General features: G+C 41.6%; 1 protein-coding gene across 4 annotated transcripts in view; it reads right to left on the bottom strand.

The window, feature by feature from the left end:
* The window catches only part of EXOC4 (exocyst complex component 4), an 809489-nt gene that overhangs the window by 235124 nt on the left and 558182 nt on the right, over positions 1-16183 (bottom strand). For all 4 annotated transcript variants that reach the window (XM_061165832.1, XM_061165834.1, XM_061165833.1 and 1 more), the window contains one exon: positions 15719-15938. In XM_061165832.1, the coding sequence (XP_061021815.1) occupies positions 15719-15938 (220 nt within the window). The remainder of the gene's footprint in view (positions 1-15718; positions 15939-16183) is intronic.

Below are 16183 nucleotides of genomic sequence, written 5' to 3'. Positions count from 1 at the left end.
TTGAGATAAAATAAAAGAGGAAATTACACTCACATGGTACCAGTGTATTGACTACACAGAGTACATAATAATCAGAGAGAAAAACTACACTATCAGCTTATCACATTGGTTAAACAAGATGGTTTTCTGGGGCACAGCTCTTATCAAGTAAAACCTCCAAAGAGAATTACATATCTTTGGGACACATAGAACTAAATTCCCATTATGTGTTCCCTGAGTTTGAAATGTCTCTGCCCAGCAGATCAAGTGAATTCCTAGGCATTGGGTGCCTTCTAATCCCACCTGTGAACTGCCCAAGCCCACTCTCCCTTAAGAGAGCACCCGTTAAAGTACACCCTTCCAGGCTCTGTTAGAAAGGAAATAGTCCCGCCAAAGTTTAAGACCTCCACGGGAGTTCTGTGCCCTGAGAACCTTACTCCTCACTCTCCATTCCTTCACTCACCTAGACTAATCCCACCAGCTTGTGAACAACCCCTCTGGTGTCTTCACATGTATCGTTTGGCTCACGTAACACTTCCCCTTCTCTATTTCTACATATCCTACAATGTCCAGTTCAGGACCCACCTCTTGTTTAAAGCTTCTAGAATTCTCCAGCCCTCAGCTGAGTCCACCACTCCTTTTTATTTTTTAAATTAATTAATTTATTTTAATTGGAGACTAATTACAATATTGTAGTGGTTTTTGCCATACATTGACATGAATCAGCCACGGGTGTCCATGTCTTCCCCATCCTGAACCCCGCTCCCAGCTCCCTCCCCATCCCATCCCTCAGGGTCATCCCAGTGCACCAGCCCTGAGCACCCTGTCTCATGCATCCAACCTGGACTGGCGATCTATTTCACATATGATAATATACATGTTTCAATGCAATTCTCTTAAGTCATCCCACCCTCGCCTTCTCCCAAAGAGTCCAAAAGCCTGTTCTTCACATCTGTGTCTCTTTTGCTGTCTCACATATAGGGTCATCGTTCCCATCTTTCTCTTAAACTGCAAATCTTCTGAACCATCACCTTCAGTGTTCAGGTACCCATGGTCTTCTGCTGCTCACATTTATAGGCATGAGGAATTCTGATTCCCCAACTAAACTGGAAGCCCCTGAGAAGTGGGAGACAGGCTTTAAATTTCTTTTGCATATCCTCATCTCCTTGTCCGGTGATAGCACAAAGGAGGTGTGTAGTGAGTAATCATTTAGTTTTATTAGAATTTCACCAGTGGAAATGAGTCAGCTGTGTTGTGTCACTCTTGTTTTATTTGTTGTGTCAGATTTTCACCAGCCCATCTTAGGTGTCTAAGCTAAGAGAAAGAACATGCCAGGTTGTGAGCAGGACAGGACCCTTGAGAAGGCATGAAGAAAAACATCTACTCTATTTGAACAGTTATCTTAAAGGGCCGTTTAACTTTCAAGCTGAGGCAGTCTTCTTCCTCTTCCTTGGCTCACTAGAACATCTCTAAGCCAGAGCTGCACTATCCAGACAGGGCAAAAATGACTTGGGATAAGGACCTCAAAGATTCCCCAAGAACAGCAGTTCTCTGCCTATGCTCATCCGGCTTCCACCAGCCATCTTGCCAGGTCAGCAATCCTGCTGCTCACAAGAACTATAACTATCATCTGCTTGGGCTGTCAAGCCAGTCTTTTCTCCCTTCTTGCTATCTCTTGATGGGATGTTCTTCTTCTTCTCCAGTGTTTAAGGAAGAAAAATACATCTGAAGATGCCTTTGTTAGCAAGTAAAGTCAAATCTATTTCGGGCAAAGACAGTTCTCTAAAGATCTGAGCGACAGAGTGTTAATGCAGTTCAGTCCCCGTCAGCAGATCTGTCATTAGTCATTACCTTCTCCCCTGCTTATCCACCAAGGAGTGGGCCGAGGCAAGATCAAGACAGACAGCAGCCAATCAAATGTCTCAAAATACTTACCCCAAATAAGCCCTGTTACACAGCACAGTCTAGGTGAAAACCAAGATGGCCATCAGTGGGCCTGCTTTTACTTAGAAAGTAAATTCAGAATCCTCCTTTAAAACCCAGGGCTTAACTCTATACTGATGTCATTCTGAAACAGCCTAGTGCTCAAGCAACTTTCTTAGTACCAAGCAAAGCTGGTGAACAAGTGTCATTGACTGTAATTACCTTCTCATTCAGAAGCCTCTCATGACTCCTCCAGCCCTGTGGATAAGCCCTTCTCAGCCTCTGTGTTATACACTGACCTCATAACCCAGATACAATAAATGAATTCTGGGAAAGTTGCATCTAAATTAAAATCTGTCCCAAATACATTCTGAGAATTGATGGAATGCTGGAGAAAACAGCTGGATTTTTAACAGACTTCAAAAAATAAAAATTTCATATCATTAATGATTTTTATACAATGCATTGGGTTGGCTGCAGATGAATTTCTGCAGACAAAAGAAAAAATGATTTCTTTATTTCTAGCCCCTCTTGGTTTTCTCCAAATGCCTCACTGGCTATACTGTATAGAAGTTAGTTTAAAGACATGTGTATTTACACACACACACACACCCCTTTCTCCCATCTCGTTAACCAGGGACTTTCTATGAAAACCAGCCAAATGGACAACAAGGTCCTATTTCTTCTTTATCCAGAGATAAGACTATAAAGATATTTATAAAAAATTGATCATATGATGTGCCTATTCTGCATGTATATAAAAATCATCTCTCATTTGCTCACTTCACAGCCTTTTTCATCAGTAGTTAAGGGCAAATTCCCCAGTGGTATCGTTCAATAAAGGCAACCTGTAAGTAATAGATTAATAACAAGCATGGGTTGGTCAATTTCCTGTTCCATGACACTACTTTAAGGAAACATCTGGATGGATACTGTTAGAAATTGAACACTTAACACAAAGCAACTATTTTCTCACTTAATATATTTCTTTTTATGTTCAGATTTTCTAAGTAAGATATTAAAAACCTGTGAACAACACCACGGTGAAGTGCTTAGGAATGACTGGGAATTCATTTCTAGGATGACTGAAAAAGAATTCAAATTTATCAGGTTTGGTTATGCTATGGAACAAATTCAGAAAAGTGCTAACTGTAAAATCTGGATAGTGAGCTGTGGGTGGTTTTCTTTCTTTTTTTTCCTCAGTCTTTTTAGATATTTCAAATATTTTCATGATAAACTCTGTGGGGGGGGGGAATACCAGGTTCTTATATTGGTTGTCCAATCATTTATAAAACAAACTATTGGCAAAACTTAGTGAAGCCTCTCATTTAATAGGAAGTATTTTTCATTTCTGTAGGTGTTTTCTTAGCATCATTTTCCTTAATGCTAATAGATTTTCTGAATGATCATGTAGGTGTGTGGACCAATAATAACAATTATGAGACAACTCAATACGTAGAGCAGTTCAGAAAGCCCTGCCGAATACATGATCTCGCTGTACTCCTCAGCTTAATCTTATGAGGTAGTTTAAGCCAGTATCATTCTCATAGAGAAACATGAAGCTGAGGGAAGATAAGTGGCTTGGGCTTGTCTAAGGTCACTGGACTGACAGGGAGACCAGATCCCCATTTTAAATACTTTTCCTACCATGCCAGGGTGAAATTTACGTTGAGTTATTTTCCTGAATAGCTATGAAGAATCACACCAAAAATTCTACAACAAATAAAATGCTTTAAACTAGTAACAAAATTAATCATACAAAAATAACACAACTTGATAATAAAATCTGAAGACACACCCAAAGTCCACATCAGTATTGAAAGATTTAATTTGCTCAGCTGTCTCTGAAGTGGACAGGGGAGAGTTGAAAGCCACGGTGACAATCTGAACAATCAAAAGGAACAAAGGAATCTTGTAGCCCATCTTCCCAGATAAAACCTGAAGCAGCCACTAGCAGTTGGTTACTTGAGGCCTTCATGCATCACGAAGGGCCTAAATAATATTGCTGGTGAGTGTTTTATTTTACTTTTATTTTACCTTTATCAAAGGAAAATTCAAAGTTACTATTTAAGTCAGTGTTTCTTTAGGTTTAGGTAAACACTGAAGAATCAAATTAGGCCTCAAGGCATTTTGGTTCTGAGACTTATTTTTAGCACAGTGAGACCATTAGCACCACCTCTTCAAGCTTACAGGGAAGGAAAAAAAAATTGATCAGTTCTCTTTTCCACTTAATGATTTCCATGATGACTTCCAGCAGACCTTAAATGGGACTAATCTATTTAGGCTAATAAAAACTAAATCTATTCTGTACCACCGAGCAGACTGGCAACAACTGGCTGTAATGCAAACACCACTCAAATCTAACATTATTCACATTAACATAATTTGATATGATGAAAACAATATGCTACTTCTGCTGGCCACACTTCCCTGGGAAACCAACAAGAGGTTACTGGCAGCACCTTGACTTAGCCGGGGAGATAATAGGCTTGGGCATCAGTGTAATTATCTCTGGCAAATCATTATACTGTAAGCAGCTGTGTCTACTAACATTCAATAAAGCTTAACTAGAGCTCCAGCAATCACTCAGCCCACCAAAAACTTTCATTTGGAAGCTTGCTGACATCTAGAATTTAGACCATTCTGGGCCTATTTGCCTTAACAACATTACTTCTATACTGCTTCCTGCCAGAGTGTTTTCTAGGAAAATATAGCAGGTTGAATATGTTGCATTCTATATAGACTGCTAACAGTTATTAGCTGGGGTGAGTTGAATAGTGTCCTCCCAACATTCCACAGGCAATCTCAGAATGTGACCTTAGTCGCAAATAGGGTCTTTGTGGATATAAATATGGTAAGGGTTGAGGTAAGGTCATGGCTGGATTAAGGTGTGCCCAAAATTCAATGAGAGTGTCCTGAGAAAAGACAGAAAAGGAAAAATGGAGAATGTGGAAGAAGATCATGTTAAGATGGAAGCAGGGATCAGAATTATGCTCCCCAAAGCCAAAAAAGGCCAGGACCACCAGAAGATGGAAGAAGCAAGGAAGGGTCCTCCTTTAGAGCCTTTGAAGGGAATGTGGCCTCTGGCCTCCAGAACTGTGAGTCCATCAATTTCTATTTTTTAAACCACCAAGTTTGTGGTAATTTGTTATACGTGCCCTGGGAAACGAACATACTAGCTTTAATGATCATAAATATTGCATGCTGTTTCTGGTGCTAACAAATGATCAGTGGGCAAATCCAGGAAAAAGAGGAACGAAGTGAAACAATACCATCTCCTGCTGTCACTCTAAGGTAATGGGAAGCAGGAAACACGAGTTACTAGCTGGGTGAGGGAGTACAGAGAACAGGAGTGAGTAAACATCAAGTTAGTGATGAGAGGAGATGCAGGCTGAAATCTACAAAGAAACAACAGGAGTGGTGAGGCATGGTTAGTAGAAGTCAAAAGGCTATGAAGTTGAGAGTTAAGCTGTGGGCAGGTAGCAGGCATCAGAGTAGTCAAGGCTGAAGTCCAGGCATCTGTGACATGGAAAAGGAAGGAGGTATGTTTTACAACCATTATTCCATCCAAACCTTAGAAATGATGTCTGTGTCCCTAGGACACATATTTTATTATTCTTATTTTATAGAGCAGGGAATAGGTATGGAGAGGGGAGCAACTTGGTCCTTATCACAAAAGTATCCACTGAAACTTCTGGGATTTAAATCTATTTGTATCTGATCCCAAGTCTTATATATCAAGCTTGATTCAAAGTATCCAACAGATCCTTTGTTACAAAACTGACTGAAAGAACAAATCCCTTATTGTACTTACTCTCATAGCAGTAATTGATTCTATGGAGTAGAAAGATGCAGGCCAGCGACAAGTGATGCTAATACTGTCTGTATATGTTGGAATCATCTGGACAGCTCATAACACCTGGATGCCCAGACCTCACCCCTGATCTACTGAACCATATCTCTGGGATGGTATCTTACCCCTGATCAACTGAACCAACTCCCTGGGTGTGCTCAGAAGGCTCTTGGGTGATTCTAATGAGAATTGTTACTGAGCCCCACACAACCCCCAGGGAGCAGTGGGGAGCTCAGAAGGATGAGGAAGAGAGGAGAATGTACGATTTGCAGGCTGCCTCTAACCATCTCACTTCTCAGAAGGGCTCTGACACACACTGAGGCAATGAGGAAAATGAAAATGTGCTTTACATGTTTGAAGATTGCTTCAACTTTTTCACTTGCACAGTTTATGGTTTTTTCCTCCAGTGAATGTGGGAATGTAAGCCTCGACATTAGGAAAGCTGTCCTTGTCTCACATTGCTCAACATGAGCCAGGAAACGTACACTCAGCCTGTGTCTGGAAAGAACTTTGCAACATTCAGCAATGTGCTAGACTAGGAAGCAGCTTTTGCTGCCACTGCAAATATTGTTTTTACAAATTTGGCGTCTGTATGAAACAAAGCTGAATCATTTTTTTGAAGTAACTACTGTTGTTTGCCGCAGTGCTAGAAGCCCGCAGCATTAGAGCCCCATTGCCTAGCCTCCAGCTGGAAATGCTGGTATTATGTAAGACAATGCTTCTAAAACTTCCACCTCTATTAATCACCGAGAAGGCTGGTCAGACCAGAGATTCCTGAGCTCCACTCTTGAGCATGGTTGAGGCTGAGGAATCTGCATTTCTCACAAGCTCAGGTGATATTGGGGTCACACAGAGTCGGACGCAATTGAAGCGACTTAGCAGCAGCAGCAGGTGATATGATGCACACGTCTATGGACCACACTTCACGTTGCTCTTGTACAAGGAGTATGTGTGTGCTCAGTCACCCAGCCGTGTCTGACTCTGTTGCGACCCTATGGACTGTAGCCCACCAGACTCCTCTGACCATGGGATTCTCCAGGCAAGAATACTGGAGTGGGTTGCCATTTCCTACTCCAGGGGATCTTCCTGACCAAGGATCAAACCCTCGTCTCCTACAGTGGGAGGTGTATTCTTCACCACTGAGCCACTAGGGAAGCCGTGCTCGTTCAAGACAGTGCTTTTCAAAATTGAATGTACGTACAAAACACCTGGGGATGCCGTATACATGCAGATTCTGACTCAGATATTCTTGTCCACAGGTCCCTCTCTAAGTAACAAGGATACCAGGTATTCCACCGGCGGGGGGTAGGGGGAGGACCTTTACCTGTATCTTTTGTTCATACAGAAACATGTCCATTCAGCTGTGTGATAGTTAAGGGAGAAAAACCTAAGCATTAGTCTCCTCTCCCCTTTTCTGGGTGGAGACACTAAAGACGAATAAATCAAATTACATTCCCAAACCAAGGACAAGTTAGGGAACAGAGAGAATGCTTCCTCATGCCTGATGAGTGAACAGTTGGTTGATTGCTGTGATATGTAAGGCATGAAGGGGTATCCACTTCAAACAATCAACTGTTTCCATAGCTCTATGTCTGGAATGCCAGAAGATCTGAGTCAAGAGAAATGAGGAATTTCTCTTAATGGATTTCTTTCACTTGAGTCAGCATGCTTTGCCTTGCAATGGATGGAGGCCACTCTGCAGAAAAACTGATGGTAACAGAGGACTCTCAGATGGTAAGAGCATGAAGCATAGTTCACCCGCCTCCATCTAACAGCATTAGAGGTATAAGATCTGTGATGTTTTAATTTAAACATTGTCATGATGCTGGGAAAGATTGGGGGCAGAAGGAGAAGGCGACGACAGAGGACGAGATGGTTGGATGGCATCACCGACTCAATGGACATGAGTTTGGGTAAACTCCAGGAGTTGGTGATGGATAGGGAGGCCTGGCGTGCTGCGGTCCATGGGGTTGCAGAGTTGGACACGACTGAGCAATTGAACTGAACTGAATGCATGTTAAACTCAAGACGAGGAAACTTATCCTGTGGGGGCAAAACCTGCACACACATACACACACCCTTGTATTAACGAAGCCATCATGAGCTCATTCATTTTTATTCGCTCAGCCATTTATTCAATAATGTCTTCTCTACAGCAGCCAAGGCTGTAGGAGCTGTGGATCAAGGAGCGGACCATCTGCAACAAATATCCAAGCTAGTCCATCCATGGGAAAAAGGCTTAGACAACTGAGGTAAGGAAGATGGTTGGCTTTACACTTTCACTTCCCTGTAGGCAGTACATGGATTTAGAGTAGTGCATCTCTGACTGCGATGAGAATCTGGTTCCAAACTCTCCCCCTGTCCTCCCTGTCTGCTGCAGATAGATACTTTTATAAATAACAATGAATTACTAGAAAAAAGGAAAGTTGAAAAACTCAGGGATAAAAACACAAGTTCCAATCTTTTACTATTAGGTTCAAGAGACAATGTCAAATTGCTTTAAAAAAAAAAAAAGTCTCAAATTCTGCCCATCTCATAGCAGACTGCTAACAACTAGCTTGGCTTCCTGGGTGGCCCAGTGGTAAAGAATCTACCTACAATTCAGAGACATGGGTTCGATCCCTGGTCCAGAAAGATCCTCTGGAGTAGGAAATGGCAACCCTCTCCAGTATTCTTGTCTGGAAAATTCCATGGACAGGAGACTGGCTGGCTATAGTCCATGAAGTCACAAAGAGTCAGACAGGACTGAGCATGCATGCAAAGAAAAAAAAAAAAAAAAGAACAGCTTACATGTAAGCATTCTCTTACACTGAGTAAAACTAAGTTAGAACCCACGGGTTCCAGGGTTAGGTCACCTGGGTTTGAATTACAGTTTTAGTGATGCTGGATAAATGACTTTGGGCAAATTATTTAATTTCACTGTTTCTCAGTTTCCTCCCCACAATAAGAATGCCATCTTCACAAAGCTGTTGTCAATGCATATAAAATATTTACAAGTCAATACACATAAAGCACTCGATAGTGTCTGGCTCATAGTAGATGCTATTAAAGTGTGAGTTGTCACCATTATTACTATTTACTTTTATGACTACTATCATTACTGCTTCTACTGCTACTTCTAGTACAATGCTGCTGTATCAGCGGCCAGCATCGACACAGTTATTTCACCTATAAAATGGTGCTTGTAATTTCTCCCTCCCTATTTCCTTCCTTTCTTCCTTCCTATGTGCCTAGAAAGTAAAGTTACCAATGTAAAAGCACGTGAGCATGTGTGTGTGCTCAGCTGTGTCCAACTCTTTGCGACCCCATGCACTGTATCCCGCCAGGCTCCTCTGTCCACAGGATTTTCGAGGCAGGAATACTGGAGTGGGTTGCCATTTCCTCCTCCAGGGGATCTTCCCCACCCAGGGATCGAACCCATGTCTCCTGAGTCTCCTGCACTGGCAGGCAGATGCCTTACTACTGAGTCACCTGGGAAGTCTATATAAAAGCACGTTACGGCCCAAATAAATGCCCCCTTGTAACTGATTGTCTACCCTGACCAAATGCCATTTCAGAGAGGAAAGGACCGAGTGTCCTGGGCTTCTCTGTCTGCACATCATGAAATAAACGGAAACAGCAATGAGACAGCTGTCTGTCCACTGTCCCCAGAGAACCCCATCGGGCTGATCCTTTATGACAGTGGGTGCTGCCTCCAGGGAAAGGCATGATCCTTTCCAGTCTGTAACCAAATAACAGTGAGCAGGGGGAATGGCTTTAAAGGACACAGAATTCAATACTTAGCCCTCCTGCATCTTTCACACATACAGCTATTTCTCCAAGCTCTCTTCTTCACAACTGCTTTGGATTCTCAGCTACAATTACTGTGAATTACTTCTCAATTATTTTTCTTTATATTAGCTACCTATAATTAGCTGGGAATAAAAAAAATATTAAAGTGATACTGAAACACATTTAAGAAACACTGAAATTTGAGCATGAGAGAGATTGTTAGAGAACAATTTACAATCATCAGAAAGCCAGAGACTTTCTCAAGATGAGAAAGGAAAATAACCTCCTCCTCATGTGTTTTTTTAAGCTAACTCTGAGAATATTAAACCAATTTATTGATGTGGTATAACTCATTTTCATTGTCAAAAATAAAACTCGGAGGAAGAAAGGGAGAACAAAATAACCAAATAAGAAAGCAGGTATCTGGGCTCTGTAAACATATTTGGAGATGAATAGCTTTAATGGCTTTTAAGATTTATTCACTTACATGTAACTATCATATCTGGACAAGGTCAAAGAAAGAAGAGGTAAGGCTGGAGTTCTTAATGTAGCCTCAGAATGGAGTCATTGACTTGAAGAACAAGAGGTGTAGTAACACATACAAATGGCTGGTGATGAGGTTAGGAGTGGCTTGACAAGCACGTTGGTAGACGGCCCAGAGACTCCGTGTAGCCAGCGGTGTGTGGCCCTGACATGGCCCAGACTGTAGTCAACTAGTTAGGAGTTTTAACGTGTCTTTGTTACTCAAGTTGAAAATTATTATGTCTAATGAGCCAGTATCTTTAGCTCCCAGATTCACTCTGTAGTGCAGTTTCTTATAAATTCGTCACACTAAGTATATTAAAGTTGCTCTGTACAGCATATGGCATGATACTTGAGGGATATACATACTGAGACATTTTCTAATGGAGAAGAAATTAATGATACGGTCAGACCTAACATCAAAGTAAATAAGTTTTTGTCACTCTCTATTTCTCATCTTCCCACTCTGACTCTGCAGTTAAGACACTCAAAACCTATTCACTGTGACCATCTATCCACCCACCCACCCACATACACATTCATCCAACAAACTCCTGGGCACATTCCTCCTGCCTGATAGTGTACTATGCTTTTGGAACTTAATTTCTAGTGAGAAAAGATAGGAAATCAACAAGCCCGTTGCTGTTGTTGTTCGGTCACACAGCCGTGTCCAATTCTTTGGGACCCTATGGACTGCAGCACGTCAGGCCTCCCTGTCCCCCACCATCAACAAGCTAGAAAATAAACAACTATGACAGTTGTGCTAAGAAAGGAAAAAATTAAAACCTGAAAATAGTGACTAACTAGGGAAATCTATCCACGATCCTAAAAGAAAAACAGAATTCCATTCAGATGATTAACAGAAGAAATACTAATGAAGAGATAACTTACAGAGGTATAGGCAGCATTGAAAGAAGCAACAAGGGATGTTGAGGCTGCCAGAGACTGGTAACAGCAGAAAGCTCTCATCAAGGACCAAGGAGAGGAAATGGTGTTGTCACAGTCCAGTGAGAGCTGGAGCCATGGGGAAAATGTTATCTGGCAGGACCTCTCGTTATGGAGGGAGGCACCCAAGGTCTGAACTCTGATCCAAAAGGGAGAGGAAGGAGATAAGAGCCCAATCTCTCTTTCTCCTTTTACCCTCCAACTTCCTGCTAGCGCTTCCTATTGGCAGAACCTGATGATACATCACCTGGCATAGGAGTTTGGGTGATGCATCCATAAAATTTGGCTCCAGTGTTGAGAATAGATTGAGAAGGTGGAGGAGGGAAGATGAAAAATAACCGAGGAAGGGAACCTACTTAGGCAGATAAGTCAGGAAAGGCTCCCCTGTGGAAGTGACATTTGAACTGGTACCAAGAGAAGAGGCCGGCCATGCAAAGAGCAAGTAGAAGAATGAGCCAGCAGAAGGCTGAGTGAGCACATGTCTTTGCTCTTCTCCTTGTTCTTCATCCCACACTCAGGACAGATCCTTCACTAGGAACGCAGACTCAGACAATCCAAATGAACATCTTCCTAGATGTGTTGCTATTACTCTAGTCCTGGGAGAACTGAATGCCTCTCGTCTATGTTCTCAAGACCACAGAAGACTTTGCTCATAAAAAAAGAGAATGCCCACACTAGGACATTTCCCTACGAGAGGGTCAGCACTTTTATTCATTCTAGTGTACAAAGAAGGAAGAATCAAGGATGACATATGTAAAAGCATTAAAGAAGGCAACTAAAGCAACTATCCCATTTATCCAATTTCTCTTTGAAAAGCTCAAGTCTTCCACATTTTGACATATCCTCATATCATGCAACATGTGCAAAAATGTCCTATTATGCCCATCAGTCTCTTAAATGAAAAAACATTGCAAAGATCCAAGTAATATACAATATAACAATAATTGCTTTGGCTCTATTCCTTCATTCTTTCTGGAGTTATTTCTCCACGGATATCCAGTAGTATATTGGGCACCTACTGACCTGGGGAGTTCATCTTTCAGTGTCCTATCTTTTTGTCTTTTCATACTGTTCACGGGGTTCTCAAGGTGCCCAGTATGCTACTGGAGATCCGTGGAGAAATAACTCCAGAAAGAATGAAGGGATGGAGTCAAAGCAAAAACAACACCCAATTGTGGATGGGACTGGTGATAGAAGCAAGGTCCGATGCTGTAAAGAGCACTATTGCACAGGAACCTGGAATGTTACATCCATGAATCAAGGCAAATTGGAAGTGGTCAAACAGGAGATGACAAGAGTGAACATCGACATTTTAGGAATCAGTGAACTAAGATGGACTGGAATGGGTGAATTTAATTCAGATGACCATTATATCTACTACTGAGGGCAAGAATCCCTTAGAAGAAATGGACTGGCCATCATAGTCAACAAAAGAGTCTGAAATGCAGTACTTGGATGCAATCTCAAAAACGACAGAATGATCTCTGTTCGTTTCCAAGGCAAACCATTCAATATCATGGTAATTCAAGTCTATGCCCCTATCAGTAATGCCGAAGAAGCTGAAATTGAACAGTTCTATGAAGACCTACAAGACCTTCTAGAATTAACACCCAAAAAAGATGCCCTGTTCATTATAGGGGACTGGAATGCAAAAGTAGGAAGTCAAGAAACACCTGGAGTAACAGGCAAATTTGGCTTTGGGGTGCAGAATGAAGCACGGCAAAGGCTAATAGAGTTCTGTCAAGAGAATGCACTGGTCATAGCAAACACCCTCTTCCAACAACAAAAGAGAAGACTCTACACATGGACATCACCAGATGGTTGACAGTGAAATCAGATTGATTATATTCTTTGCAGCCAAAGATGCAGAAGCTCTATACAGTCAGCAAAAACAAGACTGGGAGCTGACTATGGCTCAGATCATGAACTCCTTATTGCCAAATTCAGACTGAAATTGAACAAAGTGGAGAAAACCACTACACCTTTCAGATATTACCTAAATCAAAATCCTTAACACTATACAGCAGAAGTGAGAAATAGAATTAAGGGACACAATCTGATAGACAGAGTGCCTGATGAACTATGGACAGAGGTTCGTGACACTGTACAGGAGACAGGAATCAAGACCATCCACAGGAAAAAGAAATGCAAAAAAGCAAAATGGCTGTCTGAGGAGGCCTTACAAATAGCTGTGATAGACGGGAAGTGTAAAGCAAAGGAGAAAAGGAAAGATATTCCCATTGGAATGCAGAGTTCCAAAGAATAGCAAGGAGAGATAAGAAAGCCTTCCTCAGTGATCAGTGCAAAGAAATAGAGGAAAACAATAGAATCGGAAAGACTAGAGATCTCTTCAAGAAAATTAGAGATACCAAGGGAACATTTCGTGCAAAGATGGGCTCAATAAAGGACAGAAATGGTAGGGACCTAACAGAAGCAGAACATATTAAGAAGAGGTGGCAAGAATACACAGAAGAACTGTACAAAAAAGATCTTTATGACCCAGATAATCATAATGGTGTGATCACTCACCTAGAGCCAGACATCCTGGAATGTGAAGTCAAGTGGGCCTTAGGAAGCATCACTATGAACAAAGCTAGTGGAGGTGACGGAATTCCAGTTGAGCTATTTCACATCCTGAAAGATGATGCTGTGAAAGTGCTGCACTCAATATGCCAGCAAATTTGGAAAACTCAGCAGTGGCCACAGGACTGGAAAAGGTCAGTTTTCATCCAAATCCCAAAGAAAGGCAATGCCATTAATCTCATCTCATGCACTCATCTCACATGCTAGTAAAGTAATGTAAAATTCTCCAAGCCAGGCTTGATCAATATGTGAACCGTGAACTTCCAGGTGTTCAAGCTGGTTTTAGAAAAGGCAGAGGAACCAGAGATCAAATTGCCAACATCCACTGGATCATCAAAAAAGCAAGAGAGTTGCAGAAAAACATCTATTTCTGCTTTATGGACTACGCCAAAGCCTTCGACTGTGTGGATCACAATAAACTGTAGAAAATTCTGAAAGAGATAGGCATACGAGACCACCTGACCTGCCTCTTGAGAAACCTATATGCAGATCAGGAAGCAACAGTTAGAACTGGGCAAGGAACAACAGACTGGCTCCAAATAGGGAAAGGAGTACTTCAAGGCTGTATATTGTCACCCTGCTCATTTAACTTATATGCAGAGTACATCATGAGAAATGCTGGGCTGGAGGAAGCACAAGCTGGAATCAAGATTGCAGGGAGAAATGTTAATAATCTCAGATATGCAGATGACACCACCCTGATAGCAGAAAGTGAAGAGGAACTAAAAAGCCTCTTGATGAAAGTGAAAGAGGAGAGTGAAAAAGTTGGCTTAAAGCTCAACATTCAGAAAACTAAGATCACAGCATCCAGTCCCATCACTTCATGGCAAATAAATGGGGAAACAGTGTCAGACTTTATTTTTCTGGGCTCCAAAATCACTGCAGATGGTGATTGCAGCCATGAAATTAAAATACGCTTATTCCTTGGAAGGAAAGTTATGACCAACCTAGATAGCACATTAAAAAGCAGAGACATTACTTTGTCCGCAAAGGTCCGTCTGGTCAAGGCTATGGTTTTTCCAGTAGTCATTATGGATGTGAGAGTTGGACTATAAAGAAAGCTGAGCACCAAAGAATTGATGCTTTTGAACTGTGGTGTTGGAGAAGACTCTTGAGAGTCCCTTGGACTGCAAGGAGATCCAACCAGTTCATCCTAAAGGAGATCAGTCCTGGGTGCTCATTGGAAGGACTGATGTCGAAGCTGATACTCCAATACTTTGGCCTCCTGATGCGAAGAGCTGACTCACTGGAAAAGACTCTGATGCTGGGAGGGATTGGGGGCAGGAGGAGAAGGGGACAACAGAAGATGAGATGGTTGGATGGCATCATCGACTTGATGGACATGGGTTCGGGTGGATCTGGGAGTTGGTGATGGACAGGGAGGCCTGGTGTGCTGTGGTTCATGGGGTTGCAAAGAGTCGGACACGACTGAGCGACTGAACTGAACTGATAACAATAATTAATGTATATTCATAATTGAAATTCATATTAATACAAATTTTTCTTTTGGTTTTATATTTACCTCCAAGTCACTGGCTTAAAGCATGTAAAATAAATATCTCATTAATTAATCTGAATATCTAACAACTTGTTTTACTTCTGTTGCCCAGAAACCATTGCTTAAAATAGGGAAAGTAACATTTTCATATTAAGATGATCGTCACTTGAATTAACAAATGATCTGACCTTCAAAAGCCCGTTTGCAATGTGGGTTCAGATTCATTGTGAGCTAGCCAAATCAGCATTCAAATGGAACTGCGGGTTTACTGTTGGTCGTTGAGGTTAGGCAGAGTCATTTCCTCCCTGTAAAGCCTTCTACTTCAGCATGCACTCACCACTGGAAAGAGAATTCTATTCAAGGACAAATTTCAGGCCAATAATGAGGAGTTGCCTGCATGTTAATGAGGCTCACCATCTCCCATACTCAAAACTAACCATTTTTTTCTTAAAGATCTTTAGGACTTTCCATTATCTCTGCATTAGTCGTTAATTTCCCTAGTGCCCATTTAATTTATTTCCTCTTATTTTGTCCCTGATGAACATGGAAGCAGATGGTAATTCTTCTTCTCTTTTCAGTTTGTAACTCTTGCCAAGTCAATGAAAACTGCTGGTAGAAAGAATAAGTTCAAAGAATGTGATTACCTGGAGGAGAGGCCGCTGCACCCCTAGCACTTTCATGGTATCTGCATTAGCCAGGATCTTCAGGGGGTCAGATGTTTTTGTGACTCCTTCAATCTCCTTGTTGATCTCAGCCAAGACCTGATTGAGGAAGATATTTTTGATGTACACGGTGAGAAACTCTCGAAGAGGACACTGTTTGGCAGGACCAAGTCCCAGGGCGTGCTCTATCTCTTGAATAAATCTGGAAGACAAACAGAGCGCAACCACTGTCAAACATATCAGAAAGATAGTTACAGAAATATGACCAAACATGGGTATCTCTGCTTGCTGCTATGGAGAGATCTGGGGAAATTACCAGAATTCTAAACAAGGGCAGGCCACTTTAATATCCACCTATATATGAGTCTGTTTTTTAAACACAAGTTATTTCACTTATTCAAAAGAAACAGGAGGAAACAGAAACAAAAACTTCAAAATAGTAGGGAG

This window comes from Dama dama, chromosome 18 (assembly GCF_033118175.1).
Source record: "Dama dama isolate Ldn47 chromosome 18, ASM3311817v1, whole genome shotgun sequence".
Classification (NCBI taxonomy): Eukaryota; Metazoa; Chordata; class Mammalia; order Artiodactyla; family Cervidae; genus Dama; species Dama dama.
The sequence above is the reverse complement of the archived record's forward strand: the minus strand, read 5'-3'. Positions and strand labels throughout refer to the sequence as shown.